Source organism: Erigeron canadensis, chromosome 3, assembly GCF_010389155.1.
Source record: "Erigeron canadensis isolate Cc75 chromosome 3, C_canadensis_v1, whole genome shotgun sequence".
Lineage (NCBI taxonomy): Eukaryota > Viridiplantae > Streptophyta > Magnoliopsida > Asterales > Asteraceae > Erigeron > Erigeron canadensis.
Window position 1 is genome coordinate 29,051,170 of NC_057763.1, and position 27,248 is coordinate 29,078,417.

Here is a 27,248-nt window from a genome sequence, read left to right on the forward strand (position 1 = left end):
TCAATGCAACACCCGCCATGGGAATCCGAAAAAGTAGAAACAAACGTCCCAACAGAAACAACTTTAGAAAATATCCTCGTCTTAAAAGGTTTGGTGTTGAAAACTTTTAACTTGGGATATATAGTTTCCAGAATCGAAGGTCGTCATCACCAAGTTGACAAGACTGGGTTGTTATTGTTTCAGGCAACAAGAACAAAGGATCTTCCAAGACGTAGATGACTGCTGAGTGACCCAAAAGGAAGAAGCCATAGGGTATCCACTGAGGTCCGTTAAACGTGACTGACTTTCTTATGATATACAAATAAGCAGAACTAGTAAGATAGCAGTGAGTAAATTTTGTAAGTGTATTTTGATCGTTTCAGTTACAAAAGATGTTGAAACCAAATGACAAACATATTTTTAAGAATTTGACTCATTTTGTGCTGCCAAGAATGATTTTGGCACATTGTGATCAGCACAAGCCACAAGATACACTATCAAAAGTGATAGTGGCATCAGACAAAATTTTAAAAGTAAGACCAATAAGGCAATAAATCATAACAATCACAGGGCAACAGGCAGAAAGATCATAGAAGACAAAGGCAAGATCATAGAAGACAAAGGCAGGTTCATGCCAGCATAAACTATATATAGCAAAAGATAACCAACCAATACACATTTACACAGAAATTAAGCTTATATACTACAGCACTAATCTTGTAGGCTGCTAAACAAACAACAAACAGGAAAAGCTAGTGTTCCCTAACTCATAGCTAGCTTGAATATGAAAAAAAAAATACAAACAAAACATTAATTATCATTGTTGTTCATCTCCAAACCAACTACGCCTTTCCTTGGGCCCTGTCCGCCTTTCCTTGTTGTATGGGAAGAGATGGATCAGCTTCTTCACCATCAGCCGAGTGAGAAACGGCAGGTGGGTTATGCTCTTTTTGAGCTCAGGCCGCCAATCAAACGATATTGTTGGTCCCCAAACCCGCATATATTGCAACCAGTCCGGTTCTTCCACAACACCACCAAGATACTCTGCTGCAACAATATGATACTTGTTGCTAGCGTCAATGAACTGAATGTTTACATCAGCTTGCATCTTCAGTCCAATACCTAGCTTGGACAGCCCTTTAATGCAAGTTCCAGCATTAGGGAAAGTAGCGTGGCCGCCTTTAGCAGAATAAACAATTGGCTTGTTCCCCTTGAAGAACTCAAGACGAGTAGCATCGACCCATTTGCCGCCACTATCCCCTGAAAAGTACACACTGTAAAGCTCACCGTTGAAGTTGCTTATCCGCAGCGTGAAATGCTCCCAATTACCGACGTGTTTGCCAAAAGGACAAAAAAACCACATATCAATGTCAGTGAAAGTACCAGCAAAAGCTGGTTTCACGTGAACGTAAAGTTCTGCACTCTCAAGGTCACCATGTTTGACGTCATCCACGCCCTTTGAGGGTAAATCCAACCAGAAGCTGCCATCATTTGTTCCGCCTCGTGGTAAGTTTGATCCATGAGGATCAATAGGTATCCCGTTAGACGACTTACCTTTCTTGAAGAGTTTGGCCCCTTTCTTGAAAAACCATGAAACCGAAGATGGGAAATACACCTCATTGGGGTGGAAGTAAAGTATGGGCCCATAATGCTGAATTAAGGCATCCACTTGCTTTAGGTTTGGCATTGCTTCAAGATTAGGGTTCAAATTCCTCAAGCAACACCCCACATGGGGAAGATATGAATCCGAAAAAGTAGAAACAAATGTCCCAACAGGAACACCTTTAGAAAACATCCCGGTCTTAAAAGCTTTGGTGTTGAAGATTTTTAACTCGGAAAGGTTTGCACAAAGGTCGTCACCAAGTTCACAAGACTGCGTAAGATCTTCACGAACACACATAACATCACTGAGTTTTGGTTTAATTGGACCCCTCATAGCTAAAGTGGTGACAATAAATCCAAGTGCTCTGTAACCCGGAGGAGGGCGTGGTCGCCAAATATAATAATACGATCTTGTGTCTTTAAAGATTAAATCGAACTCGACGGGATGCATAAGAGGAGGACGATGATGTTGGTGGGTGTTATTGTTTCGCGCAACAAGAACAAAGGATCTACCAAGATGCAGTTGACTCGATCGCTGAGCTGAGTGACCCAAAAGGAAGAAGCCATAGGGTATGGACTCAGGTCCGTAAAAGGTGACAGACTTTCTTATGCCTTTGTAGTAGTGACGGCTGAGAATCTAGCCAAACTCTCGCCAAATCTTTAAAAGTGAGTGCAAACATATGACATGCTATTGGAACGTTCCACCTTTGCATCGGAATTAGTCCATTGAATAGCTTCAAATGATTATCCGGATCCTCTTTCCCATCATACATTTCTATTCCTTTAGGTAAACCCCCCTCGGGTAATGGGTAATCTTCGATCCATTGCACAAAAGGGCCTGGTTCTGCGTGTACTATCATGTCTTCTTCGCTCGGAATCCACCCCGGAGGATGCGGGGCGTGTTTCGTACTGGCCGGAACATGTGTTTGATAATAATTATGCATTTGCCCCTTGCCAGGCTGCGGGGTAGAGTAGTGCATATGGGTGTTTCCGGACCTTCTGGCGGGTTGCGGAGTAAAATATTGGTGAGAGGTGTTTTGGTGATAATCGTATCGTGGAGGTGAGTTGCCATAAGCATGATAATTATAATGGTATGCCTGGCCTGTGGTGCGAACGTGTTCATCTGCCAACGGCGGAAGATTCGGAGCTCCATGGTGATCTTCATATCGACAGCCGGAACCTCCTCGGGGAGCTGAGTCAAAGTAGGCTCTTGTAGGGATGAGCCGAAAATCCCAAGTCCCGAGTCCCGGTACCGTCCAGATCCCGGTACCGGGAAGTGGTACCGAGTCCCACGTGGGATCGGGACCGGTATTGAAATTTGATGATTTTCAGGATTGGGACCAGGACGGGACCGGGAAAATCCCGCGAACTACGGGATTTCCCGGTACCGTCCCGATCCCGCCTTATTTGGGACCGGTACCGGTACCACGTTTTTGGGTTTTTCGGGACCAGTACCGTCGGTACCGGGACCGGTCCCATGCCCATCCCTAGGCTCTTGCCCTTGACCTGCTTCCAGATGGTCCGCGGACTGGTGTGTCAGCTTCAAATTCTTCTTCTGTTGCTTCCGTCTCGTCGGAGTATGTTAACCTTGTTCGTACATTCTGTCTTTCCACTTTCCTGAGATATTCTCTTAGGAGCGGTGTAAATTCCTCCAGCTGTCTGGCTGTCGGAGGGATGTTTGGTGTTGTTCTTGATGTTTCGAAACCCGGAGGTGACCGTGGGTGACCATCCTCCGCCATTTTCGTACAAGATTAAAGTTTTTTTGACGGATGGCGCCACTTGTTTAAGGGGTAAATTTACTCTTAAATTAATAGGGGATTAATCTTGTATGAGAGAATGATAATAAGCTGTTGGAGGGTGAAAATAGAGGGTTTTGTACTTGTTGGCGGTTCCCTAATGGTGTGAAGGATTAGCCTCACGCCACCAAGTGTTGGAGTAAATATCTTAAGTGTAGGTATGAATGCATTGCCCTTTCTAAGTTGTTGTGGAGGGGTATTTATAAGCCTCCCACGAAGGGTTTCATGAGATGGGCCGAGATGTCTAGAAGCTGGGCCTAACGGTCGACTTAACGGCAACCTCCGACAGGAGGTCGTCATCGTTAGACAGCTCTGTGGAAATCGTTGGCTTGGAGACACAAGCATGAGTCGTGTGTACTAGTGCACGTGATTCATCGTACTGTTTGTCAGCTAGGCCGTCGTAGGGTTCGGAGCCTATTGCTAGTCTCGTTTCTGTCTCCGAACCGTCATTGCCGGAGAGTCCGGAGCCTATGGGATGGTACATCATCAATGATATCACGCAGTTGAGCTGCAGTTCTCGTAGAAGAGGAGAAGAGTCTACTATTCCTCTCTTGCCATATGTAGTATGAAGTAGCTGCCACAAAAAGTCGACCAATGATGCTTTTGGCAGAATTTGGATTACGAATAGATAGCAGCCATTGGATTATATAATTCCATCTGTCTTTATTCAAAGGAACTCCTGCTAGTGGTTTAATTTGAGCCCAAACCTGCTTAGAGAATACACAATCAAAGAAAAGGTGCTCATATGAGCCAGGGCTTCGTTGGCATAACGAACAACACATCAGGTTCAAGTTGGTGGATCCTGAAGTGTCCCAATGTCGCATTTTGTCTTGAGTCTTCAACTTGGTTTTACAAACGAGCCATGAATGAAATGCGAATCGTGGAATACAATGGGGAAACCAAATAACCTTCACCCATGGAACATCGTCTTGACGGTGGCGAATTGTGTTCCATACTGTTGTTGTAGTATAAACAACATATTTTCCCTCATGCTTTGAACATCTTGTGATAGGCAAGTTGTGTTCTTTAGCAGCTCTACTTTTTTGTCACAATTTTCTTCCAGAATTTCACTTTCCCACCCTGTCAAAGATCCTCAGGAATTTAAATGTTGATCACACAGCGGTTATAGAGACACCAATATCTACACTACACCAATAACTTCCTAGCATGGTGTAAAACAAATAAATTAGTGCCAGGAACTTAATGGCAGTGAAACTTAAAAGAAAACATGAACATATTCACCCTAATAACTGATACATACAAACATCGTAAGATGTAACACTTCAGGTCAAGTAACAAACTTAAAATGGGAGAAATAACGGTGGTTACCATGGACCCTCATACTCAATCTCTTCTAAACGCTTTTTACCAGCTAGCATACGATTTTTAATTTGTCAGAAGCCAGTTCTGTCCTGCCAAAATTATGCCAAACACGGGTTTACAAGCCTGTGTAGTTTGAGATAAGGTCTATCATGCTGTCTAGTGTCTAGAGTCTCTGGTAAGAATTTTATTGCAAATATAACATGGCTGATTCACCCATGTTCCCACATACAAGGCATGATCATGGTTTTTCTATGCAAAATTCGAAGAACAATTTTAGCCTATATGAGCACAAAATCAGACCATAAGTAGATAAAAGGGGAAAGGAGTACAGGTAATACCTTTTATTTGCGTGTAACTTGAACACTTTTGAGTAATAGACTGCGAGAGTAATACAACCAAAATGAGTCAAATTCATTAAATCAGTATATTTTGAGTAAGGCAGTAATACCGTAATATCCTTTTTCTCGTAAGATTTTGGATGCCATTTTTGTTCGCACCAATCAACGTGTGTAACCGACAAGTTTGCAATCCCGTTGGGATCATGCAGCTAAACATTCACAAAAAATATACTCATATAAGAATAGCACAGGCTTCAAAACTGAAAAGTGAAGATAAAATGGAACCCATGACTATGCTCACAAGGAAAAAAGTTGGCAAATAGTGTTCATCAGCATAGCAATTGACTCCATCCATACCAGGTTGTAATTTAAGAAACAAACATGATGCAAATCAAATATTCAAATAACATGATTCAAGACATCGCATGTAGCAAATCAATCATTCCAACTGTCATAGAATATAAAATATGCTTAAACAAGAATTTCAAGCATCAACATTATGTTATCAAGGCAAAGAATTTAACCAAAAAAAAAGGTAACAGTTGGCAATATATAAAGCAAAAAGTAAATATATCCGCAGCCTACTGCAATAATCTTGGAACTTTGAATAATAAAGGCTATCAACCATAACTATGACTGCATGTTGGAGCTTCATCGTGAACCATTACACAAAATTCAACAAGACTTGAGTAACAATTATAGCATAAGGCTGAAAGTGCACACAGAAAAAGATAACAAACTTTATAATTAACTAAAGCAAGGTATTATTCGATCAAGAAACACGTCTAACGCTATATAATTATACCTGAGCATCCTTTATGAAGAGTTTCATCTCAACTTCGAGTAACATGTGCTCAGAGTACCTGCCACTTCCATGCGGACCAGGATCTGTGAAGCTGAAAAAGAACATGAAATTATGCCATTTAAGAACGATTTAAAAGGTGATGAGCTACTCGGGTAGCTTTACAAAGGTGTAAATATATATCTCACTCTTTAAGCCACCACCCCAACCTTTTTAGGTACCCAATTGCACCATACAAAGGGTTCATCGTGAGGCTTTGACACTGCCTCCAACATGAGCTATTTCATTTCCTGAACCGAGAACACTCCTGATCCACTCGAGTCCCAGACCCATCGATCAGGTGTTGAAGAAAGAGAAACTGACCTGAGATGGGCGGTTAGTTGATTCAAGGCAGAAAGCTCAAGAGGGCTAACTAGCTTCCTGTGCCATTCCCATTTGATTAAGATCGAACTGCCAATGTTACATATTCTATCTGAAACCAAGCAAGCCTTCCGTTTTTCTAAGCTATACAATTGTGTATATATTTCCATTAATCTATCCTTTCCAATCCACCAGTCTTTCCAAAACAGCATATTAGATCCATTACCAACTACTCCTTTCATTAATCTTTCCATATTCACACCAGTTAATACCATGTGAGTTGAAAATCTTGCAAACATTCTTCCATGTTCTAGGAATTGTAAACCTTAACGGAATAAAATTCCATGATCTAGCCGACCCATGAATAAACCAGATTACTTTTCTCCAAAGCCCATTGTGATCTACCTTAAACCTCCACCGCCATTTGGACAACACTGCCACATTTACATCAAGTAAAGAACCCAGCGCCAAACCACCACATTCAACCGGTTTATGACCTGATCCCATGCGACCCAGACCATTTTCTTATTCAATACCGCCTTGATCAATGTTATGTGGCCACCAAAGGATAAACACTTAGGTTTCCATAAAGCAAGACGCCAACCACTATTTTCCAAATTTTTTTCCAAATTCATATTACCACCTACAATTAGCTCAAGATGTTTAAAAGGGAACTTGCCTACCTTACACCGGATAAAAGATGCCATAACCTACAGTTGACAATCCAAGACACCACCACCATATAACTAGCATTTCTCCTACAGATGCTAAATAGAAACGCACCTAAATAAACGACAAATATTCATCATATTATCACGCGACCAAGAGCCCAAAAGGACGACATCATCAGCATATAAAAGTGTGATAAGGATAACCCATGTAATGGACACTCAATTCCTTGATACAAGTCCAGAGAACAAGCTATATTAATGATCACAGAAAGTGCTTCCAATGACAACATGTCTTTTTATTGATATTTTTTAAATCATAGTACAACAGTAAACAACCGAAACAACTTAAATTAAACAACAAACCCCAAATTACAAATATCGAATTCTAAAGCCATGATATTTATTGTTATATTTTTTTATATGTATTTTCTTTGATTTGAGATTATTAACATAAATGAGCTACCTGATGGATCCAGAACTGCATATATGATCTATAAACTAGCTAAATAACTTTGTTAGATATTTAAATTTTAAGAGACTGAACCTGTTTTGCGAGCCCCAAATGATGACGTAATAAAATCGGTATTTGAGTGCTCAGAGCCGATATTGAGTGTGATCCAAAAAAGGGCAAGAAATAGAATGATCTAACAAATGCTTGGATGAGTTTTTGGTTGTTGGTGTCTGTTCCGATCAGAAAAAGGGTGCACCTTTGCTTGCAAAAATTAAAAAATGAAAGTGAAAATGACAGTAGGTTAGGAATGATTGGTATACAAGGTTGTGTTTGGTTGAAGGGCAAAATAGTAAAACTGTTGAGACCAACGTCACAATTTTTAAACGGATACTCGCGTAATGAGGTGACGGTGATTGATCTGGTGACGGCGATGGTCAGCGACGGTGGCAGTAACGGTATTGTTATTATGTAAAAGTACTTGATGTAAAAGAAAATAATATAGTTCTTTTAAGAATTTATGATATATGTTGTTTTAATAAGAATATTATAGACTTATTAAATTGAAATATTTAAATTAGTGAATAAAGTAAAAGTTTAACTTGAGTAAGTAGGATTGGAATTATATTGATAGGGCAAACATGTCTAAAATGGACTCCTGAAAACCGATTATTAACAAATTTGGCAAAACGACTCTCTAAATAAAATGCAAATCTCTTATCTATTGGTGATCGTTCTATTTTTGTATCTTCACTGTTAGGATCTTTGGGTACATATTACATGTCCCTATTTCGCTTGCCAGTTTGTGTGTAAAAAAAACTTTAAGCGTTATGTGTAAAGTTTTCTAGGAGGTCATAGTCTTAGAATCAGGTATTTCGATGCTCACAACAAAGGTCTTCTTTTAACATGGAGATGAGTTTTGTGAATGCTTCGGATTCGTTATTGGTTGAGTGCTTCACAATCTTTATAAATCAAACACTCTCTAGTTCTGGACTTCTAATGGGTGTGTGAAACATGGAACCTGGTACAACGCTTCGAGAGTAGCAATGGAATTGAGTCAGCAAGATATCATCCTTTTAGGGCATACAGAGTGGATGACCGGGTTAGGGCGGGTTGTGGTCATATGCGGCTACACTATTGCCACCCCCAAAAGCATAACCTGGCGGTTTGGTTGAAAGACTGGGAATCTGATGTCCATAAAATTGGAATCGTGGGGTCCACATGTGAGAAGTGACCGTTGCGTTTATGGGAGAGCCGTTAATTGTGTTAAATTTATTTTTATTTTTTTTAAAGGTGTGATTTTGTGTGTATATATATATATATATGTATACATACAAGTCTGTTTGTATACGTCGAATGAGGAAGATGACTATAACCACCAATTTTATTTTTTTTTAGTACAATATATACAAAACAAACCTTCTAGTATTATATATATAGGGGATGAGAATATAAGGCTGTTAGGTATTTAAGTTTAGGTGTGGAACACTCACATTTTTTTTTTTAATCCATAAAAATCATGGGGGCCCATGCATTTATTCATTAAAAAAGAAATAATAAAATATTAGTATGTGAGGGGTTCCACACCTAAGCTTAGGTGCCTGACAGACTTATATTCCCTTTTCCCTTATATATTTACATATTTGGTTAGTTTTTTAAAATATAATTTGTTTTAAATAATTTGTTTAATTTAATCAATGTAATAGATTTTTAAGTTTAACAATAGTTTTTTGAATTAAAAAAAATTGTTTTAGTTTAATATAAAAAAAGAAAAAGAAAATAAATTTTGGATGGGCTGAGAATTTATGGAGTGTCAGTAAAAAAGGTTTGGAAGATTAATTGAAACAGTTGAAAAATTAAAATGAGTAGGATAAATGTTATTAGAGGATTTTTGAAGGATTGATAAAATCATTTTTACCACTCCTAGTCCCTTTAGATGTCTTATCTATTAGTATTGGGAATGGGACTAAGACGTCTTTTTCTTTCTAACTTTTTTGACTTGATCTATGGATTGATTCACATTGTTTAATGTTATGCTTTTTTTTCTAAAAGTAAACTTTTATTCACAATCACCCCGGCAAAACGTCGGCGGTATATTTACAACAATTTACATCATCTTAAAATTACACCAATCAACCCAAGTAATGCTCTTATATCTAGTTCTATTCCTAAACCACAAATACCCAAGAGCTTTTATATCTTGAATTATTCCCACGACGTTTCGGTTGTTCCTTTCAAATTTGATTTCATTTCTAACTTTCCATATACACCAGCAACTCGTCATCACGGTTCCTTTGATAGCCAACTTTTCCATCTTGCTCTTTCCTTGCACTTCATGGTACTCCAGGAGGTCTTTTATGCCAAAAACAAAAAATGGAGGAGATTTGCACCAGTCGCTAACAAATTGCCAAACTCTCGCCGCTGTGATACACTCGCAAAACAAGTGATCCACATTCTCCACACCTTCCCCACAGAAGACACAATCCTTGTCATCGAAGTAGCAATTACGGGCTTGAAGGGCAGTCATGGTTGGAATCCGATCCATAGCGGCTCTCCACATAAAAATGTTGCACTTCTTTGGAATCCACTTACACCATTTAAAGACGTACATGTTTGTAAAATCTCTATTACCATTGAATAACTCTTTAACGCAGCTAACCGTCATAACCTTATCTTTGGCTCCCATCCATATCCACTTGTCGCGTTTGTTAGAGAGATCCAGCCCAGCAAGCAGATTTATCAAACTATAAAGCTCGTCCAACTCCTCCATCTTTAGCGGTTGTCTGATCCAGCTCCATGACCCATTAAACGTCCTATCACCCAAGCTGAACCGATCCACAACACGGGCCTTCTTGTCCCTTTCTAATTTGAATAGCAATGGGTACCTCTCTTTAAGCGGTTCATCGACTACCCAATTATCAATCCAAAACTTTATATCATTCCCATCGCCCAAATCTCCCTTCAGGAGCTTTCCAATTCCCGCTCCACCCAAATTAATTGCCTCGCCGCCTTTGACAATGTTCTTCCAAGTACCAGGAAGGTACTTATTCAGGGGGATACTTTTCCAGCCTCTTTTAGTGTTGTGAAGAGCATCGATCACAACTCTCCACAGTCCCTTAGAATCATTCTTGTACTGCCAAAGCCATTTGGACAGAAGAGCCAAATTCGTCTCCCCTAATTTACTCAGGCCCAGCCCTCCTATGTTCACCGGTGATGCCACCCTATCCCAAGCCACCCAATGAATTTTCCTTCCCGACTCAGAACTTCCCCACAAGAATTTTCGAATGATAACTTCCAATTTATCCACCACCGCCATTGGGGCTTTGAAAATAGAAAAAGAATACGATGGTAAACTTTCCATAACAGACTTAATTAAAGTTAATCTTCCCACAATAGAGAGGCTAAAAGCCTTCCATCTGGAAAGTCTAGACTCGAATATGTCAATCATAAAATTCCAATTGGTGTAAGAAAGTTCCAATTTACGTTGTCGTAGGCCTTAGCAAAATCAATTTTGAAGGCAAAAAAATTCTTTTTATTTTTCTTCGCCCAACTAAAGACCTCATTCAAAATAAGAGGTCCATCAATAATATTTCTATCCCCCACAAACGCTGTCTGGTTAAAAGAGACCACCGAACCTACAACCTTTTTAAGCCGATTAGCCAACACCTTAGAGATCACTTTGTTGATCACCCCAATCAAGTTTATTGGGCGGTAATCGTTCAGGTTCTCAGGATCTTTAGTTTTTGGTATTAGAGTGATGAAAGATGACCTACAACCCCTGCTTATCCTCCCATGTGTATAGAACTCATTCAATAAGGCAATAAAATCGGGTTCTAAAAGTGACCAGAATTTCTTAATAAATCTAAAGTTGAACCCGTCGGGCCCAGGCGCCTTATCATCACCACAGTCAAAAACTGCCTTCTTGATTTCCCCTATCGAAAAAGTCCTTGTCAACCCATCCGCTTCCTCGCTGCTCAATTTTGAACCGGACCACTCAACGAAAACCGGTCTGCTAACATGTTCTTCTTTAAACTTGTCCCGAAAGAAGGCCAAGATGTGCTTTTTGATACACTTGGGCTTTTCCACCCACACCCCATTTAACATTAAGCCCGGTATGCTATTAATGGATTTCCTGTTATTAATAAAACCATGGAAAATGTTATGCTTAACTTATTTAATTTAACACATGAAAAGGACATAAAAATTTCCAACACATAAATGATGAATACGAACTCAACTTCCGAATTCCGACAGTGTTGTCGCCAACGTTGACTTCCCTGAAGCATCTCATTATCTTAAAAGTCAAAACTGATAGTTAGCACCACCAGCCTCACTCTCCTCGTCTTCGCATGGATCTATTTATTTTAACGGTCAGAAATGGTGATGATCAAACAGGTTTTTTTTTTATGAAACCCAAATCTCTCTCCCAATTTTACATGTTTTCAGGGAAAAATAAATTGGTAAATTCACATCTCACTTTTTCTAACATTTTCAACAGGGGGACACGATTTTTATAAGGGATTAGAGAAGAGAGAATGAAAAATGAATTGATAACTCCAACTCCAACTACATGTTTGCTACTTATTAAAACAATTTTCAATTTTGTAATATCATACAAACAAACATATCCAAGTCTTCAACCTCAAACGACTTGATGAAAATCCAGCCTTATACGCAACATTTGCAAGAGATTTAATCTCGTACTGAATGAATTAAATAAATGTATGAACTAAGACATAGCATCTATCTTATGTACAAGCATCGTACAAGTACAACATCACGCAAATGCTTATTCTCAGTCACTTTCATAGTCTTCATCATCTCCAAAAGTGAATACGGATGCATCAGCAGCCATTGCCTTAAAATCACTTACTGCCCCAAAAGAGTTTGTGTCACCAAGGCCTGATTTTACAGCATCTGTTGCCGAGTCCTGTTTGGGCTCCTTCGAAGTATCACCCTGTTTGGACCCTGAGTTTTCTAGAGAAAGATTTTGGGTTTTATTTGACAAAGTTTCAATTTTACTAGATTTGGTATCAGTGCCAGTTGACTCGTTATCAGAGAACACCTCGTCATCTTTTTCATTAGTTCCGGAATCTTTAGGCAAGGTTGATGCGGCCTCTGAGGGGGAAGCGGGGGCAGGATTTGTGGTTGTACTCTCAGCTGGTTTAGTGGTACGTTCAGTTTGTGGTTTTGCTTGAGCAATGGTGTCATAGTCCACAACAACAACCTCCACTTGAAATCCTGGGGATGGTAGTTTCCTCTGCAGATACCAACTCAAAACGTTAGATGCAACTACTTCATTAAATTGCAATAATACAAATAATAGTGTATTTCTATACATCTCAGGTTGCAACTTGCAAGATACATATGTTGGCCGGGCAACTAGACAAAACGGGTGATATGGGTCTGGTGAAGTGGAACTACAAATATTTGTCCGAATGTATTTATTTATATATGTAATTAGTGTGTCAATAATACATAAAAATTATATTCTTTCAATAAAAATCTATAATTTATTATTTATAATAAAAAGATCTAGGAGGTTTTACACTTTCAAGATGCACCAAGAGCGCTTTCGCGCTTCGACCATTTGACCTATCTTCTTCTAAAGATAACTTTTTCTACCAAACATCTATAGCCGTTTGAGAACAAAACATAACCCAAAGTCCCAAATTGACCCATTTATACATAAACGGGTCAAAAGTGCCCTCTAATATACACGCTAGATACAACAATAATTACACATGCCACTTGTAGATCACAAGAAATGTCTCATGATTTACCACCTTACCATCTAAGTATCTAACAAAGCATAAACAAAGAGTGCTTCTATATAGCATATAGGATACTAGCCGTAACTTTAGTTATTATAATTTTTTACTAGTACAATTTGAAAAAAATAATACTAGACAAATATTTCAGTTTCTTATTGCATAATTTGTTGTTGGGTACCTTGTCAAACCCGTCAAGATCACTGGTGGTCAGTATTGTCCTGTTCTCGATCATTGTTGTGTTCAGCCAACTTCAAAAGAAAAAAGAAATGAATAACAAAAATATTTTGGAACGGTCCTAATAAGATTTATAAGTTATAAGAGCATGAATTGACATGCAACTGTCGAACTTGGCATACCAGTAGAAGTCTCCTTGACGATCATGAAAGTGGATCTTAAAATTTCCAGATAATTCTGTCAGACCAGGCTCCCCAGGCAGAGCAAAGACCATTATACCCTTTCTGGGTGCAGCAAACCAATAATCTTCAGGCTGCAAAGCAGAACAAAATAATAAAACAGGTACTAATGAGCACCACTGGTTTTTGTCAATGTACTTGCATAGTGATATAGTTGATCTTTTAGTTCATAACATTTAATATGGAAAGATATAAGAGTTGAAACCCCATAAAATAAAATATTTAATGAAAAATCAAAATTTGTATTATTGGCATCTACCACTGGTAGCTACTGCCAATTTTAATTAGCAAATCCTCAAAGAGCGTCCTTTTTTAGTTCATACTATAACTCAAGCAAATAATAATTAATGATAAGTTTGGAGGTTAAAAACTAGTTGCTTCCATCAATTGTTGAAAAAGAGGCATACCGAAAGGTCCTTGGTTCTAGGGTGCTTTTTGGTGGAAAACAGAACACCTGCAAAAAAAAAAAAGAAAGAAAGATCATTGCCATGACTAGGAACCTATGAAACAAAAGGTTGTGTAAAAGCCTCAAGAAAATTCAGTTTGATAAATCAGAAAGAAATATGGAAAATGGAAATGTAAAACATCAGCATGTTGTATTCCAAATTTATGTTATAAAATGGAAAACGCTGTTTTCCACTTTCTTGGAAAACTTTTCTAGAAAATTCTAATTTGATCACAGTCACGATTTCTGTTTTCTTGGAAAATTTTTCTAGAAAACAACTAAACAAGGGGTGTTTTCTAGAGATAGACAGAGCCTTTGTATACCATTATCGTCCGAAATTGTAATAGATGGTCTGATCCAATAAGGACACCTATGAAGGCGAATACCCCGAAGCATACACCTACAAACAGTAAAATAGTATAAATATACAACTCGGAAACGATTAATCTCAGCATAAGGATAGGTATGGTAATTCACGTTCTTCACCTCTACATAAAAGAAAAATACAAAAGTTTGATTCTTCATATATCATATATGATCTTCAAAAACATTTATGATATTTAAGATCCAACATTAAAGATTATGTTTAGGGAGTCTTGAGGTTTTAAAATGAGCCAATATTCATACCTGCGCCCAGGCGGATCTTCTCCATTAAAGTGTGTCAGAACACGTTCAAAATATTTAACGTACCTCTATATAAAATAAATAGAAAAAGAAAGAGGACTGTCAGGTAAACTTCAGAAAGGAGGTCGAATGCAATCTATGAAAGCTGGAGAAAACTAAACTACTCTGTTCTATCCAAAACTTGTTTAGTTTCTAATGTAAGGTCATCTAAACTAGTAATATAAATCAAATCAAACCTAATAATCATCTAGTCTAGAAAATAAGATAATAGTAGTGAACTTTACTATTTGGTAAAGAAGATAACTGCTAAAACTATTAACTTAGCATGATTACGTATGCATTTTCAGAAGATTATGCACAATTCCCAAAACAGAACTTACAATTTGACTCGGAAGAACAAGCCCCTTCCCATCAACGCATCTTTTTTGGTTATAATAGTCCATAGATTCCTCGGCTGTAGGGAAAAACTGCAGCAATATATCACAAATTAGTTTCATTTATACCTAAAAGGTCAAAATAACTAAAGGGACACCTGATGATACCTTGAGATATAAAAGCAAACTTGTGATCATTAAGCCAGTCCTTGCCATTCCCGCCTTACAGTGAACAACAACAACATTTTCAATGTCCTCTTTTAACCATGAGTAGGCACTATGGCAAAATGATATGATGAGTTGAATTGGAGGACAATTGTGATCATCAAATGGGAAACTAGCAACCTGAGGAGAGCATGAAATAACTATGTGAATGGCGACAGATAGTCAAAGCAATTGTTTTTGTACAAAGGTATGATTTTATCAACAAAATCATGATATCGTATATGCATATATGAAGATTAAACTGTATACATTACCTTCCCTTCAAAGAGTGATGCGTCATAGAGCCTCTCTGAGCATAGATTGTAGACCTTGTACTTGTCCTGGTAATGGAAACAACAAAGGTGACCCAATTAATGTCGCAAAGAACGAACAACGCTTTGGCACAGTAAAGACAATCAAAGTAGTATCCTAATTCCCAACTGAAAGAAAGGGGATTTTTTTTGTAAAAGGGGTCACCCTGGTAAATGTCAATCAAATATCTAGGTATAAATTATATTTGAGCTGTATGTTCTTAATAAAACCATTCGTTTGCTATGGTTATCATTTCACCTATTCATGATCCGTATAGACCAAATGCATCATATACTTATTATTATTCAGGGGCAGTTTTGTCAAGTTTGTATTCCTTTAGCCAGAAAGGGACTTTATGTCTGAACTGGGGAAATTTTCACCGATAAATGGATTTTCTAACACATAGTGCTATGGGAGAACCACATGTCGAACAAAACTTAACCCTTCGTTTATATAAGAGTGCAGTTTGACAATGTAGGTCTGAACAAAAAACATGGCTTTCGCATAAACTTGCTTCGGTATAGAATTAAATTACCAAATTTAACACAAAAGTAAACAACAGCCTAATCATCTTGGCATCATAAAATTATATCAGATTGACATAAACTTGGGGATATACAGGTATATAACTAAGATATTATAGAAAAATAAATGAATCACACATAAGAAAAACATTGCTACCTTGTGATTGGTTTCAAAGAACTTAATTACTTCCTCCATGTGGTTACGGTAAAATCCCTACAAAGGACACATTATCATAGATACTAGAGTATTTTGATAAAAGAGTAGAAACAATTATACTAATGAAGTAATCTTTTAGTTCAGAAAGACAATGATGGATGCCATAAGTTCACCTCAACATATCCAAAGAAACCTGAGCTCATATCACCAGCAGGAAATCCCATTGCAATTATATTCTCGGTAATGTATGTCATATCTAAATCGAATCCTCCTTCCTGGAAACAAAATATGACATAAGCATATCAAGTCCTTTTCCGATTTGAGGATAGCATACTAAGTTATAGATAGGATGTACACATCAGCAGAACTAGTAAGATAACATTTGGTAAATGTGGTACATGTTTTTTGATCATTTCAGTTACAATATTTAAGGAACCAAATGACAAACAGATACTTAATTTTGACTCATTCTATGCATTAAGAATGAAATTAGCACATCATAATCAGCACGAAGAGCTCCTCAAGTAATTTGTGGATGCCATTGTTGCTATAAATTTGGTGCCAGATATCATATCAGAAAGCTTTGATCAGGATTGTACCTGGATTCATCTATGATCCACTTTAATAATATTTGTAAACCATTTTATTTGGTTTAGGGGTTGTATTGCAAGCCCTATTTGACTCTTCACTCTTACAAGTACTATTGCATAATGCATGATAGAATATCCATAAACCACAACAACATATTAGGAGCATCAACCGATGATATATTATCATAAGTTATCAAAGCATAGAAAATGAGACAACAAAAAAGATGATGCACGGCACTTTATGACGAAGCAATCCAATATTACCAGGAACTCACATATATGACATGACAAAGTACCTGATATCTGCGTTTGTTTTGAGATACAGCATGACGAGCTTTTACTTGCACAGCCTTCACTGCACTTTTAGATGTGTCAACAAAACCTTTTGTGAGAGTCCCAATGAAACCAGCTTGTGGCGTTTTTGAAGCTTCATCAGGATTATCATTTTGTTCAGAAGCTTTTGGAGATAACCGTAACCCAAGCCCACTTGTCAGACGTGTAAAGGATGATTTTCCAGTGTTCTCAGATGAAGACTCGGCTTGTGAGCCTCCCAAAGGTTGAGGAAATTTAAAACTTTTTGCCCATGAGCTTAGGCTAGAAGCAGAGAACTTTGATGATGTATCTTGTGCAACAGTATCATGTCCACTATTTACAGTGTTAGAAGCTTCTAAATCCAAATCTTTAACAGGAGGTGAAGCCTTGGCAGATTCCACATCCATATTGTCCTTCTGGCCCCCTTTAAACCAAGATCATAAGCACCCATTTATTGCAACCAACAACATAAGTACCTCTATATGTAATGTATTGAACAAGATACTCAAGATAAATAATCATCCATTATTTAACAAACTACACAAGTCACTATAATGTAGAAAAATCTTGCAAGAGAATAACGACAACATGTTATAACCATAGCAACAAATGGGCTTAAAATTTTTATATTGCTTAAATTTTCAAATTATTATCAGACATAACTTGAATGCCAAAGTTTAGGCCACTAACAGAACAAGTCAATTCTGACACTACACATTTCAAGCTCTCCTTGACGTCAACTAAATCCATCAGGGAGGACAACTAGGTGCACTGCAAATCGGTTTGTTATCACACAAATAAGGTCACTCTTGACTAAAAGTATGGCATTTACCAGTAACATTCATATGAATATTGTCCCAAACGGCCATCACCCTCGCAATTCATCAAAAGTTGTATATACTGGTCAACAGCCATGTAATTCTTTTACAAGCACAACCAACAATAACTCATGTAAAGTTGTAAACCGAGGTAAAGTTCCACCAACACAGATCCAGGACAAACTGATAACATTGAGAAAATAATAACATATATTCAGCTCATTATCGATCCCCCGCCAACCTCTAGCAACGAAAATGTCAACAAATATAACCACCATATCACGAACTGCTAATGACAAAACTCGATAAAGGAAAACAAATCGTTCAATTCACCCAGTAGACGCTCGACTTTTAAATCGTTTGAAAAAACGCTCTCTACCAAAGTAAGTATATAACTCTAACTAGTATAGCCACACTTATATAAACATCCTCTAATCCAAAATTACATTGTAGCAATATACAAAAGTGTAAGATATTTCTTTTCTAACTTAAACCGGAAAACGGATATAGATACATACATAAACACACATATAATATGATTTACAGAACTCAAATAGGCAAAAAACAGTTACAGTATAATTTTCCCCAATATACAGATCTAACATATTTTACAAGCTAAATAGTAAATATTACTTAAAACATTTCAAAATTAAATAAAATTAAGGAAGATTAACAGTATAACTCACCACGGCGGTTTAACGGTGATTGTTGACAGTTAACGGTGGTGGTGGTGGTGGTGTTTTCTATGTGCAGCGATGCGAGGTGTGGAGTGACGATGAGTTCAAATGATACGTGGACTAATTTACTTGTGCTTGTAAGTCCTTTATCTTTCCGTGTTTCTACATCCGACTTTTTTTAGGCGTTTTAGGCGAGAGGGTATATTTGACAAAATTGATGGAGATTAGTTTTTTTTTTTTTTTCCTTTTTCTTCAAAATGAGTTTTGATTGGAGTTAATTCTAATCAGAAATTTTTTGACCTTAAACTCTCTCCTCATGAAAAATACCTTTGAAATGAGAATTCTAAGGCTCGAACATGAGACATTCGGTAAACTCACCCCGGGATCCACATATGGAATTAAAAGATACCCTTAGCCACTGGGTTTAAGTCAGAGATTAGTCTGGAGGTTAGATACTCAAGTCGGAGTCTCGCGCTAAAATTGAAGCTAATAAGTTGTAACATGTAACAAAAAATATCATTATATTGACATATGTTTCAACATCTTAATATCAATTGAGGTTTATATAAAATATATGATACACTCGTTTTAAACTTTATATTGCCAATAAAAATGATATGTCCTACTTTAACTAGAACAGTCGTTCGTTTGTCACTTATGGTTTATAGTTAAAACACGACTTCTTTTGATATAGAAAATGTATATGTATGTGTACGTATTAGACAGAACTTGTAGTGATTTATGCAAACAGGGATTTATGTTTTTTTTTTAAATACCCAAGTTTTAGCTTTTAAAAAGTTCTATAAAAAAACCCCTACCAAACAACACCATTATCATATGCCATGTTGTTGCAACACACATTTCCTTTTGTAACACTCATTTAAGAAAAGAGATGAAAAATCTTTCCAACATATTTTTTAATTTTATCAAGTTTCAAGGTTATATCGTTAGGAGGATTATTATGATTTTTTTTTTCAGTTTTTCAATTTTTTTACGTACATTGTGGATTTAAATATGACGACATAACATGGTGTTGTTGCATCCATCCTTCTTATATATGGGTTAGAATTGTATACTTGCAATATATTATAATCGAATTTGTTTTAGATGTTTTAACAAGGACTTGCAATTAAGGGGCGTTTGATTCACATAATGTTTTTAAATGAATTGGAATCCGTCAAAGAAATTTGAATTTGAAGGAATTGAAATTCGAGGTTTTAAAATCTGTCATGTGTTTAGTTGACAGAATTCAATGGAACTCAGTTAAAGGAATATGAATTTAATTTATAAAATGACCTAAATAACCTTTATTAAGTAATAAAAAAATATAAATATTAATAATAATTAAATATAAACAATAATAATAAATTTAAATGTTAATAATATAAATAATATTAATATAACAATAATAAGAAAAATAATGATAAAAATAATAAAACTAATATTTTAATAATCATAAAAATAAATAAAAATAATGCTAATAAAAGTTATATTAAATATAAAAAGTATAATACATATAATACAATTTATATAAATTAATGATAATAATAATGTAAATATTATATAATAATAAATAAGTATAATAGAAATATAAAAATTATTATTATAATAATGAAAATATTATATATATTATACATATATAAAAATAATAACAATATAAAATAATATTTTTATTAATATATAAAAATAATACAGTAATGGTATAAATATATAAAAATATTAATAATATAATAATAATAATATTTATATTATTATTAACTATTATTTTTTATAATATTATTATAAATATACAAAAATAATAATTATATAAATATATAAAAATATTAATAATATAAATAATATAATAATATATTATATTATTTATATTATTATTATATATTATATTCATATAATATAATTTATATTATTATTAGTTATTATTTTTATATCATATTATTATTATTCAAATTTTTATATAATTTTATTATAAATATATAAATATAATAATATATAAATATAAAAAAATATTAATAATATAAATAATATAATAACAATATAATTTATTTTAATTGTATGAATTTCTAATAATAATAATAGTGATAATTATAATAATAATCTATTTGTTTAAGGGTTTTTGGGTAATTTATACACATTCCATTAGAATGTTAAACATTCCTTTCATATCTTGAAGGAATCTTGAATTTCATGTTTTAGAGAAAGATAATGATAAATCAACCTAATTTATATGCCTGCAAATCAACCTAATCATAGGATGATGACATGTGGGAAAATCAGGAGACAAGATTAGGAAAGAAAATTAGTGGTCTAGTGAAATCTATTTGTCAAATTCTTAATGTTTTAGGTTGATTTTTAGGCATATGAGTTAGGTTAATTAATCATTTTTCTTTAGGGAATTCAAAGAAAAGTTTCAATTTCAATTCCATCATATTTCTCAACCAAACATGGTAAATGATGAAATTCGGATTGAAATTCCCATGAATTTCAAAGAATTTTGCAAACCAAACACCCCTAAAGGTTGAAAATGGTGACACAGGGGCGGACTTACTTACTTACTAATAAGGGTATGCACTTGCAGGGGGACAATCAAATAAGAACACGGTGAAAACACTTAAAAAGTACATTTTGATGCATTAAAAGTCTATAAACAGGTCATGTATCATATTTCTTGCAAAAATATACTATTTATTCTAGCATCATGAATTGGTGTAGCTTATTTCTTACAAGTTTGACCAATCATTTTAACCAAAATATACCATGACATGCAAATTTTATACCATGCATGTCTGCAAGTTTGACTTCTAGCAAATCATATATTTACATCAAATTTTATACCATGCCTCCCAGCTCTATATAAACTTCTAAGTTAAATGGAAAGATATATTGTACAATAATGGTGAATTATATTTGTTTTATGCATCACAACAACCATCTATATATATCAATTAAATACAAATGTGCATCTAACTATTGTTATCAATCAAAATTTGTTCTTCCAACTATATTGGACGTAAAAAATAAATATAACAAAAAAATTAAGAATGTCATTGAAGCATCTTTGAAGTTTTTTTTTTTTACCGATGGGTTAAAAACCCTAGTGGTACTGTACCCCTAAAAATGGGGACTTGCAAACAAAGTCTTCAGGGTTTTCACCGGCGTATGCGTATATGTGGTAAACGCGCTGGGTACCAATAGGTACATGGCTCCAAAGGGTGGCCACCCACTTACCCCTTTTCCCCATCTTTGAAGTTTTACAATTTCCTTTTTACTGACAGTTTATTAATTTCAAATCTTAAGTAAATATATTCATGTAATTATATGAGGTTAAAAAGAAACAAACAAATGTATAAAATAAATTTAAAAAAAAAATATTGGAATATAAGAAATTAACATCTTAGATACATCAAAACTTCGATCCATTCACAATAAAATGGTTTAAAAGATTTAAAACATTATTGGAATAAATAAGTAACATATTTTATTTGATAACATGAAAAGATGATAGTTTAGTCTTCATCTGTTAGATGGAACATATTCATTTTCAGCTTCACTTGATTTATATTACGTTTGATCAATGGATATCATCATTATCATTATCTCGTGTGGAATGACTAATATAAATATGGAGAAAACATAAATGAACTAACATGAATATGGAGAAAACATGAAGAGATATGAATATAAAACATTTTACTGATTATTATTTATTTTATTATTTTTTTTGAAATTTTTTATGTATTAAAATGAAAAAAAAATTATTTGTGGTATTTGTAATGGTATAGAAAAATAATTTTAACATTTGTAAGGATTTTTTACTAATTAGAAACTTTGACTTTTGTTTATATGTATTAGGAAAAAAACTCCACTTTAGGGAACATGGTTTGATACGGGTAATTAGAAATTCAAAATAGTTGTGTCACAATTTTTATTGTATTTTTGATTAGGAAAGTGTTTTATTGTGTTAGCATGTTAATAAAATACATATTAGGTGTAAAAATATGTATATACCACATTATTAATTAGAAAATTGACTTTTTTTTAGTTGGAATAATTTGACTTTGAATTTAAAGGGTCAAGATTAATTTGCTTGTAAATTTAGATGGCTTAGATCATTTTGTGAAGTTGATTTTTTTCTCTATGCTATGGTAGCCATATATATATATATATATATATAATAAAAGTGGTAACCGGTAACTTGTTTTGTATCCGGTTGCTTACATTGCATAACTCAAAAAACAAAGTTGGTTACACTACATAGCTAATCGAGTAGTTGGTTACATTACATAACATTTTGGTCATAGTTGATTACACTTCCGTGCCATTATCCCTTTTGTTTTTATTATTTCTTTTTTCTTAAAAGAATTTGAAACCTACAAAAATCATATATCTTTTAATGTTATTATACTGTCAACATTTTTTGACCAAAATATCCTGAACTTAATCAAATACTACGCATTTTTTAAACCAAACATTATCACAAACAATGGAAAAAAAAACTCAAACAATAAATGACTTAGAGATTTTATATATAATTACAGTTGTACAGATTAGTTTGTCGACAAGGATGGCATAATGGGTGAAATGTCTTTTTTTACTTCATATCGATGATTTTCTTTACTTTCCAATTTCCATTACTAACATATTTAATTATTTTTGTTTCAAATTAATGTTAAAGTCAAAACATTGGGTGTAATAACTAAGTTGCCTAGATTAGTTTTTTCTTTTCAATGGTGAGGATTAGATTTTTAGTTTATTCTAAAAGGTTGAGATTAAAAGATAAATTATTTTTTTCTCTTGACTATGGTAGTCATATATATATATATATATATATAATTCAAGGAATATCCTTTTTGAGATCTCCAACCGTTAGTTAAACAATAGACACGGTTCTTAATCTTTAGCCCAACATATCAATTATCAAACTTTTACAAATCAACATACCCAATATGTTATAAATATATATGAACAGAGATGTATATGTGCCTGTATTTACAGAGATGTATATATATGTGGTATATATATGTATGTGTAATGAAAGAAGAAGACACCATGTATTTTTTTTTATTTTTTATTTTTTTGTCTCTATTGGTTATGGTAGGAGATGAGTAAGCCAAACAATGTGATGAGTTGATGTTGATGACCCATTTTGCACCCTTTATATTTAACAATATGTTATTTAGTTCCCTAAGCTTTAGTAAATATCATTTTTGAACCTTTTATATGTTTTGACCTTTTTGTTCTCTTTATAATCTTATTTTTTTTTCTTTGAACACTTCTTTATAAACTTGTAATCATAGGTTCATAAATAAAAACGTTTAATATCCATTTCTTCGATTTTTCTCCTAATTTGAAATTTAGAATTCCTTTTTAAACTTTTGTTAGTCATTTATATTCATTTGTATGAAATTTAGACCTTCTTTCTTAAACTATTTATAAAGTTTTTCTAAAAATTTGGATATTTTGTAATGCTTAACTTACATTGTGAAGTTTATAGTTATAAATTAGTGAAATTGTTGTTCATTTGTGTACGTTTACGTTTGTTTTACTTTATAAAAATAAATGAACAAACATGAAAACGATTATATGTTTGTTTCCTTTTTCGTGAGCCATTTATTAAGTTAAATGAACAAGATCTCGTTTGTGTTTGTTCGGTTCGTTCAAACCCTACAAAAACCAATCGAAATACCCGAGTCAAAAATTTGTACATATAAGAATCAAAAGAAAAATTATTAGAAAGTGCATACCCAATGAGGGAATCCTGGATTCGCCACTGCCAATATTACCATTACAATAAGTTTTCTACTATAATGTTCAAGATTCAATTTTTTTATCTTGTTAAAAAGGGGTAATCTATTTGATAAAGACTTTAACATTTTGAAAAGAAGACTGAATGCAATCTCTAATACTAGTTTTTTTAATGTTTTTTTATTAGTATAGAGGATAAAATTTTGCCGTTAAACTTTTTTTTTTCTTGATTATAAGTAAGGATGGACATCCACTGGTACCGTCCCATCCCGATCCCGACACTAACGGTACTGATTCTGAAATTGATCAAATGTTGGTATCGATACGGGACCAAGACTTTGGACCAAATCCCGACTAGTATAGAATTTTAGGAGACAAAACTAAAAATATGTGTAACTTATCTTCAAGTAGCATTAACTAAGTGTTTGGAAAATGCATAATCCAAGGGAAGTACGATAGAAAATTTAGTGATATAGTAATGCATATTTTAGATTGGGATTTTTTAATATATATGCCCTAAGGGCATATATAAGTAGCATTTATTAATCTGAGTATTCTTATTGAAATTAGTATTTCTTATTAATTATGTTGTTTTTTTATTCTCTACCATTTTTACCCTTATATTATTCCATGCATCCTTATTTTTCTTTTCAAGGACTACTAATTATTTTTTTCCGATTTCATTTAAAATTATTATTTCAGCACACTTAATTTGTCGTCATTTTCTATACATCTCTTCCGTCGTTTTTCTTAGTATTACTTCCAAACAAAAATTAACTTCTTTTTATTATTAACAATCACTACCATTTGAATGTAAAGGTAGTAGGTCTTAAATATTAAAGAAAATTTGATACGCACTGTACTGGAAATAGATTGTAACCCAATTTTTTCATTTTAAATGCTGAAAATATTTATTCTTTTTGGTTATGCACGATGAAGTAAATATTCATGGTAAGGTGGAATGAAAATTCCATTCACAGTTTGGCTCTATTTTTGTTGTCATATTAATAATTAATTTTTATTTTTTTTATGATAAAAAGTCAATGTATAATCTAGGTAAAAATATGAAACGTACAAATTAGGTGTGATGAAAGAGTAACTTTATAGAGTATTGAAAATATTAGTTAGTAGACATGAAAAGAGAGAAAATTATAAAGGATATAATATAAGGGTAAAAATGATAAATAGGAAAAAAAAATAACATAATTAATATAAAATGCTAGTTTCAAGTAGACTATTCAGACTAATAAATGCTATTTATATGTGCCCTTATGACATATATTAGAAAACCCTTTTTAGATCTGCAGGTCATAAAATAACATCCATCTTAGGGTGCAATATTTAATTGTATCCAGAATTATGGTCAACAATGATACAAAAAGATCGAAACAGTTTCCAATACTATGTCGTGGTTAGATTTATGGAGCTAGTTTAGCTTATACGGGTCAAAATTTAGGTTCTTATTTTATGCTTATTAATATTATCGATCTTATGTAAGTTGGTTTTTGAAGAAAAAGTGTTTCAAGTGTTCATTGCATGGATGCTTTTCTGACTTACTCAATCACTTGTGCTACCGAAATGTTATTTTCTAGTTGATTCAATATGCTATAAATCACATATTGATATGGATATTCATACACATTGATATGGATACTGATATAAACAAATATATAAACATAAAATGAACATTAATCCTTGCTTTGTCGGGACCAAATGGGACCGTCAGGATTTGCTCGGTATTTCCCGATATCAATACCGTTTGGTACCAATCTCGTAAACTTATAAAAATGAGTATCGGTTCTGGTCCTGATCGGGAGTCGATACCACTTCCCGGTATTGGGACGAGATTAGGATTTGGGACTCTCTGCTCATCCCTAATTATAAGTACGTTTACTAAGTAAAAGTTAGGTATAACCAACTCGGGTTGGGTTTATTTTGGATGTGTCATGTAAGAATTTTAATTTTAAAGATTTCAGGTTTGAGACTTGTGAAGGTAGATTTTTTTTTCTTGAAAATTTAAATAGGAATCTATTTATCAGAAAAGTTCTATAACATGGATCATATTAAAAAATCGTATACTAAAATTAATCACAATGATATTCGCGAATAATGCACGTGAATTAAAAAATTTAAATTAGAATTGGGGCATTGCCAATGATGGTCAGCCTAGGTGATCAAATTCATATCGGTTTTACTCAAGGTTGAGTTTGATGTTTAGAGATGATAAACTTTGAAGTTTTTTCCTCTGAGTACTTTTAACTACTCATAGTCAACATATCATTATCAAAAATACGTGATGCAATGTTTCACCATTTAAAAATGAGGATAAGAGGGTGTCTGAAAATGCGTTTTGAAGTGATTATCTGATTGTTATGTTCGTAAAACGTAAATAATCTAAAAAAGTGCTTGTGTGGAAAAGTGATTATCTGTTATGAAAACGCAGTTTTGAAGAAGCATGTAACTATCTGTTTTTTCAAAACGTAAGTTTTGAAAACGCATAATATATTTTGAAAATGCAAAATCTGTTTTGTAATCACAATAACAAACACCTCTTAAATGTAAAAAAAGAAGAAGGAGACATTAATTAAACACATCACTTGATCAAACAAATCCAAGTACTTTACACTTTTTCATATCTTTGTGGTAGGAGGTTCATATAAGTAGTCTCTCTACCTTTGGATAGAAGTAAGACTGTCTATCGCTCACCACTCCCGTATCGTGTCTAGGGATTGGGCTTTTGTTTTTGTACTTGATCAAACAAATCCAGCAGATCTTAGCCTTAATCTTATACGCCTTCACGTTTCAAACCCAAACACGCACACATAGACACCAAACGGACCCACCACTCAGCACACACAGACACACGCTTCCGTAAACCGTCTCAACTTGCAGTTTATTAATTTCCACCCTGTATCTATTTTTATATTTCTATATCTATACATATATAAACAATAAATAAATTA

General features: G+C 34.2%; 2 protein-coding genes across 16 annotated transcripts; both read right to left on the bottom strand.

The window, feature by feature from the left end:
• Positions 1 to 592: 592 nt before the first annotated feature.
• LOC122591304 lies at positions 593 to 7,393 on the bottom strand. Of its 15 annotated transcripts, none has more exons than XR_006322688.1 (6): positions 6,204 to 7,391; positions 5,844 to 5,934; positions 5,149 to 5,247; positions 5,039 to 5,078; positions 4,707 to 4,789; positions 593 to 4,457 (listed from the first exon to the last, which is right to left on the bottom strand). XR_006322688.1 is itself a non-coding variant. In XM_043763553.1 (6 exons), the coding sequence occupies exon 6, from the start codon at positions 2,030 to 2,032 to the stop codon at positions 797 to 799; it is 1,236 nt and encodes a 411-aa protein (XP_043619488.1). In that variant the 5' UTR covers positions 2,033 to 4,457; positions 4,707 to 4,949; positions 5,039 to 5,078; positions 5,149 to 5,247; positions 5,844 to 5,934; positions 6,204 to 7,328; the 3' UTR covers positions 593 to 796. The 15 variants fall into 15 exon arrangements, 13 of the variants coding, with proteins under 13 accessions (XP_043619488.1, XP_043619486.1, XP_043619485.1 ...); XR_006322689.1 differs by having other exon boundaries at positions 4,707 to 4,949; XM_043763553.1 differs by having other exon boundaries at positions 4,707 to 4,949; positions 6,204 to 7,328.
• A 4,469-nt stretch (positions 7,394 to 11,862) lies between these two features.
• LOC122592812 (phosphatidylinositol 3,4,5-trisphosphate 3-phosphatase and protein-tyrosine-phosphatase PTEN2A-like) lies at positions 11,863 to 18,707 on the bottom strand. The gene is made up of 13 exons (XM_043765125.1): positions 18,553 to 18,707; positions 17,033 to 17,472; positions 16,320 to 16,421; positions 16,147 to 16,203; positions 15,429 to 15,494; positions 15,118 to 15,294; positions 14,956 to 15,042; positions 14,579 to 14,643; positions 14,275 to 14,351; positions 13,914 to 13,960; positions 13,450 to 13,580; positions 13,272 to 13,341; positions 11,863 to 12,579 (listed from the first exon to the last, which is right to left on the bottom strand). Exons 2-13 carry the CDS (start codon positions 17,453 to 17,455, stop codon positions 12,115 to 12,117), a joined length of 1,767 nt encoding a protein of 588 aa, XP_043621060.1. The 5' UTR covers positions 17,456 to 17,472; positions 18,553 to 18,707; the 3' UTR covers positions 11,863 to 12,114.
• Positions 18,708 to 27,248: the final 8,541 nt, after the last annotated feature.

Bases quoted from the DNA above. Each gene is read 5' to 3' on its own strand.
- LOC122591304 (XM_043763553.1), bottom strand. From the start codon at position 2,032: ATGCATCCCGTCGAGTTCGATTTAATCTTTAAAGACACAAGATCGTAT.
- LOC122592812 (XM_043765125.1), bottom strand. From the start codon at position 17,455: ATGGATGTGGAATCTGCCAAGGCTTCACCTCCTGTTAAAGATTTGGAT. The intron at 15,495-16,146 runs GTAGCAATGTTT...TTCCATTACCAG, and splicing joins TCTTTGAAACCAATCACAAG to GACAAGTACAAGGTCTACAA. The intron at 13,342-13,449 runs GTATGCCAAGTT...TTTCTTTTGAAG, and splicing joins CGTCAAGGAGACTTCTACTG to TTGGCTGAACACAACAATGA.